Source organism: Cyprinus carpio, chromosome B16 (assembly GCF_018340385.1).
Source record: "Cyprinus carpio isolate SPL01 chromosome B16, ASM1834038v1, whole genome shotgun sequence".
NCBI classification, from domain to species: domain Eukaryota; kingdom Metazoa; phylum Chordata; class Actinopteri; order Cypriniformes; family Cyprinidae; genus Cyprinus; species Cyprinus carpio.
In genome coordinates, this window is record NC_056612.1 from 8,564,532 (window position 1) to 8,570,531 (window position 6,000).

The 6,000-nt window shown below is 32.7% G+C and overlaps 1 protein-coding gene across 2 annotated transcripts in view; it reads right to left on the minus strand.

The window, feature by feature from the left end:
* LOC109090796 (carboxypeptidase Q-like) overlaps window positions 1-6,000 on the minus strand; it is a 45,438-nt gene that overhangs the window by 36,569 nt on the left and 2,869 nt on the right. For both annotated transcript variants that reach the window (XM_042740517.1, XM_042740516.1), the window contains exon 4: window positions 5,748-5,955. In XM_042740517.1, coding sequence (XP_042596451.1) covers window positions 5,748-5,955 — 208 coding nt within the window. The remainder of the gene's footprint in view (window positions 1-5,747; window positions 5,956-6,000) is intronic.

Here is a 6,000-nt window from a genome sequence, read left to right on the forward strand (position 1 = left end):
ATTTCAGGTTGAAATATGACCCAGACACGTTCTTGGCCAGCTTCGGGAGATTCCCCTGATAACTGAACATCTAGAAAACAATTTAACATCAGTTTCTGTCTGAGGCTTCAATTCCTCAAATTTCATTATTTCTCTCTGTTTCTTACATGGCTGTGGTCATGCATCCGAGTGTGAAGAATAACAGACCACTCGAGCTGAACGCTTCTATTAAAATTTAAGACTGCAGAATCGTTCTTTTTCCCTTCACACTTAATCACACTGAATCTTTCACCACCTCCCACAGAAGACATTAACAGGGAAGAGTGCTGAAATATAACGCAAGGCTGTGGAACTGACAGAGAGGGCAGCACACTAATAGGAGTAGAAAACTTTCCCTGACAAGTCTCTAATTAGATATAAGCTGGCAGTGGATGCTGGACAGATGCATGATGATCAATCAAAGGGGCTACAGTGTTAGTTGGGCAGCTGAGAAATCCTCTATACTGTCTATAATTGGGGCTAAGGCTGTAGATACCTTATTCCTCTGACTCCTGACTAACAGGTTCCTTTCCATAAACACAAGCATTAAGAAGAAGCAGATCTCTATAATTGGCTCCCTGATGTCCTGCAGAGCAGCAATGCAAACAAATGTCAGAATGACCACTGCATGGCTTGTCAGAGGACACCACACAGATTAGTTCTCTTCCAAAACCTACAGAGCTGTTTCCGTCTACCTAGACAGCATCCTAACCGAGGTGGAACCTCCCAACTGACTGATTAGGCAGCAGCTTCATGAACTATTTTTACCAATCATTTTTAGTACTGAAAGAAATACATCTATAATTGGGATTTCTCTCACTGTGTCCACCATATTGGATGCATTTTATTACTGAACTTGGTGTTAAGCTAGAATTTGGCCAAGACCAGGTATTTTAGGAAGCAGCATAATTATGATTCCTATCTTTAGAATGGCCTTTTGATCAACCCTATAACAAATACACTTAAGAATTCTTAGGGGTAGTCTGCACAGAACGTATTTTTGCAAACAACTAAGTTGTTTTCGTTAATTGCCTATCAAATCACACAGCATTTAAAAGTATTTTGAGAATAAAGTCGACAAATTTCGAGAATAAAACTGAAATTATGAGAATAAAGTTGAAATGTTTCGTAGTGACTTGTGCCGGTATTCGGTAATGCGATATTTGTCTTATATCGCGGTAATGAATAGGCACGGTATTGCTATCTTTGGCACTTCTTAATACCGTGAATAATTATATATTACACATTTTTCAGAATTTGGAATGCATTTTAAGAATATTTTTCCCATCAACTGCTCAAAACTGCACAACATTGCTGTATGCTGCTTGAAAGAAAAACATGCGCTCTGATGTAAACAAGCACGCATGAGAAGCACATGGGGGAAACATGTGAGAGACGCACTGAATGAAAGCACATTTACTCTCTGACAGCAGATGGCGCTAAAATGCAGCCCTTACCCTGTAAACCCCATAAATAAAGCAGCTGCTACTTTCTAAACCATTTTAAAATAATTTTAAATAGCCATTCAGATTTGTGGATTTGCTATGGTGTTCATCACAGAGCCAAATACTTACATTATTTAGACTTAATAGGCTATTTTTTTCAAACTTTTTTTTTTTAATCTGGAATACAACGTGCCCTAGATATTGTTTGAAAGTGTTTTTGATTCTTTATTGTTCATTCAAACTTTACATTAGGGCTTCTTTAGTTAACAAACTTCCAATGAAAAATTCTTCTGAACATTCATTAATCTTAGGTATTCCAATATTTAATAACACATTGTTAAAATCGAAAGTTGCAACTATGTTATTTAATGAGCTAACATGAACTAAGACTTGTATTTTTTTTTTAACAAAGATTAATAACTTCTATAGCAAATGTAGCTATTGCTCATTGTTTAGCTGTGCATTTATTGAATGAGCACTATGCGATGTCCAAACCTGATTACACTATATTTTATGTATTGCACTATATTTTATGTAAAATCATTTTTCTTTTTTAAACTGTCTTAAATTCTTTTTAAGTCAATTTTTAAATCATTTTCAAAGTTCTTAAATTGCTTTGTTTTATTTTTGAGGTTATTTTTTTCTTCATGAGTTTTTTTTTTTTACTTTCTTTTATGTAAAGCACTTTGAAATACCATTGTGTACAAAATGTGCTATATAAATAAACTTGCCTTGCCTTGAATGTTAATGCATTAACTAAGGTTAACTAATGAGGTCTTATTGTAAAGTGATACCTCTTGGTCTTAATAGTTCTTTTGCACTTTAATGTGTAAAACTTTTAACTTCATATATTTTTCTGTATTGCTTTATTGTATTTAAATGTTCAGTTATTTTTGCTATAAGAAAAAAGTTATTTAGCCTGTTTTACTGTATTATGAGCACTTTTTTTGAAACTAAATTTCAATACCGTGATAATACCGCTATACCGTGACAAAAGCATTATTAAAGTCGACAAATTTCGAGAATAAAACTGAAATTATGAGAAATTTTGAGAATAAAGTCGACAAATTTCGAGAATAAAACTGAAATTATGAGAATAAAGTTGAAATGTTTCGAGAATAAAGTTGAAATTACGTGAATAAAGTTGAAATATTTCAAGAATAAAATTCCGAAAATAAGGTCAAAATATTACGGGAATAAACTTGAAATTACGAGAATAAAGTTTAAATGTTTCGAGAATAAAGTTGAAATTACGTGAATAAAGTCGAAATAATTCAAAAAAAAAATTCAAAAAAAAATTTAGAAATATTACGAGAATAAACTTGAAATTACGAGAATAAAGTTTAAATGTTTCGAGAATAAAGTCCAAAATATTTTGAGAATAAAGTCAAAAATATTTTGAGAATAAAGTCAAAATTACGAGAATTAATTAGTAGGCTACGAGATTAAAGTTATATTTTAATTCATATTTAATATTTATATATTAATATTTATATTACATTTAATAGTTAATGTTTTGAGAGTATATTCTAGCCTATTGCACATGCAAATGGCTTTGACTGGGAGCATCAGGAGATGTTTCAAAGTCTCAGCTTTCATAATCTGTCAGTTTTATAGCGAAATACAAACAATAGCCTATGTCTATTACAATAATGTGTTTTTCATGCTCTTTAATGTGGCATGACGTGGGAGATTGCTTGTATTCGCTTCAGTTTAAGCGGCATGTGAATCAGTCATCTTTCCGATTACGGTAAGACTTTTGTTTAATTAAATTAAGCTATTGTTTTTTTTCCTTGTATGTGCCTTCCGATGTTCCATCACTTTTTTTAGTTTGCTATAAATTTGAAATAAAGAGGAAAAACACATTTATAATTTGTATTTCATGACAAAATGGACAGAACTTGAAACCTGAGCTGTAGGCTATATTAAAAGCAACAAAGCACAAAATTATTGCCATTACTGGGTGGCTGGCACGCTACAAATAATTCATGGAAAACATTAAATATTATGTCTTTACTGTATTATACCTTGAATAAAAAAGCTTCTGAATAGTCACTTAACGTTATATACCTCAGAAAAGACAACAATATAACTTATGTTAAGGAGTTGGAGCCCACTACAACCTTTAGAACGTTTTATTGTAGTTTTTAATTGAATACATGTGAGGAATGAAAGGCTGGATGCCACAGACAGACGTTTTTGCAGAGTAGGTAGTGGAATTTTCACAAAGAAAACAGTTTAATGAATTAATTTACATTAATACAGCGATCTGTCACGCCACATTAAAAAACTATTTATTGTAAGACACATACTGTAGGCTAGTTTGTGTTTCGCTATAAAACTGATTTTGAAAGCTGAGACTTAAAATTAAAATTACCAAAAGTACAAAGTTTATTGCTATTGGGGGGCTGGCGCACTACAAACAACGAATGCAATCGAAGACATGAAATATTATTTCCAAGCATACTGTCCCTGCAAGTATGACACATGGTATGATTTCTGCTAATAATCCCACATATATTTGAAGTATTAAAAAGGGTTAAATAAGAGAGCCACGGAGCCCTCCAAAAGAATGTCGATTGGGTGTGTGAGCTGATGTTAAGATAAAAAGTTGTTCCTGTTCAGTCTGTTAATATCATATTCTAGATATTAAGCTGTTTCTGTGAGTCCTTAAAATTGACTCATCCCAGTAAGATCCCATGCTCAGATGCAACAATAAATAAACCTGGCAACTTCTCCCAGTTCCTATTGCATATACTCTCAAAATATTATAACTTTAATTTATACGATTTAAATTCTTGAAACATTCTAAACACTCTAAACATATTCACTAAACACTCTAAACATTTTGACTTTATTTTCGTAGTATTTTGACTTTATTCTCGAAACATTTCGACTTTATTCATGAAAAATTTTGACTTTATTCTCGTATTATTTCGAATTTATTCTCAAAACATTTTGACTTTATCCTCATAATATTTCGACTTTACTCTCGTAGTATTTCGACTTTATTCTCAAAATATTACAACTTTAATCTCGTAATCGTAGATTTTTTTTTTTTTTAACATGGCACTAAAATGCCATCGTACTATTTGAATATAATTTAAAATGTAATTTTATTTACATTTTAAAATATTTCATAATAATACTATGTAAAATATTTCACAATATTACTGATTTTTTGTATTTTGGATAAAAAAATATATATACAGGCTTTGTGAGCAAAAGATAATTATTTTAAAAAACATAAAAAATCTTACGGTCCAATAACATTTGACGGGTAGTGTATGTACACAGTTTGGCAGTGTTTTTTGCAGATTACTAACTCAAGGTTCATTAACCCTAGGACTAAGAACAAATTCATACATGTACACATTTAGTGAAATAGCCAACATTTTTGTGAGAATTTCACTTGCAATATAAATACAAATAATTCTCACAATTATTACTTGATGAGATGGTTTGATGTTACTTGATGTTTCCCACCACAAATCTAATAACACCAAGGTCAGAGAATTCAATAACTGACTCAATATGCACCTTGAAAACAGTTTCACTTTTTTAAATGCAAAATGAATCAGATCAAAATGAAGCCTATTTACTTTCTAAATACATCCTGGTCTTACTGCATGTTATTCATTAGTGCACATTATTCCAAAATAAATAAATAAATGAATTAAAAAAATTTTTGTCTTCATTATCTTTCTACAAAATAAATAACTTGCTCCACTCCATAAGCCAATAACCTTCCAATGGATAAATTCAACTACGTTTTTTTCTCAATGAATATCACATTTTACTCTGAAATGCATTTTATTATGGATGTTAAATGGGCTGAAAATCAGTCTTGAAGTAAAACAAGCTGTACAGTACATAGGGCTTACAAGAGTGCATAAGTCAACAGCCAGTTGTAAGGCGTTATTAATAACTGTAAGGGTATTATCATTAAAGGTCTTTAAAAGCATGGTGTGAAGCCAGTAATTTCCCAATAGGCAAACTGGTGTGAAGCCAATAATTTCCCAATGGATAAATTCAAGTCCTACACTTTTTCCTCACTGAATATCACATTTCACACTGAACTGCATCTTATTATACAAGTAAAATGGGCTTAAAATGTGATTTCATGTTGACTTTTGGTGACAATTAGTCTTGAAGGAAAACAAGCTGTACTGTATTTACAAGAGTCAACAGCCAGTTGTGAAATCTGTGTAATACTAGCAAGGGTATTATCATTAGGAGTCTTTTGTGAGATCGGTACAACATAGCTTATTTAAATTCACCTACCTGTTCAGGATGCTTGCTGCCTGTGATTTCAGCCACAGTGTTGTAGGAGTCAACATCTGGCAGTGTTTGGGCCCCCATAGTCAGACGCAGCACAATCCTCTGGCCTCTGCGGGCCATCCTGGCCATCATCTGGGCATCCTCGACAGTGATGCAGGCAGTGGGGATTTGAGGCACTCCAGGCTGGTACCACTGCCAGCCAGTGTGGGGGCTGAAAACAACACCATGAGTGGGGTAAAACTCATCAATATGCTTT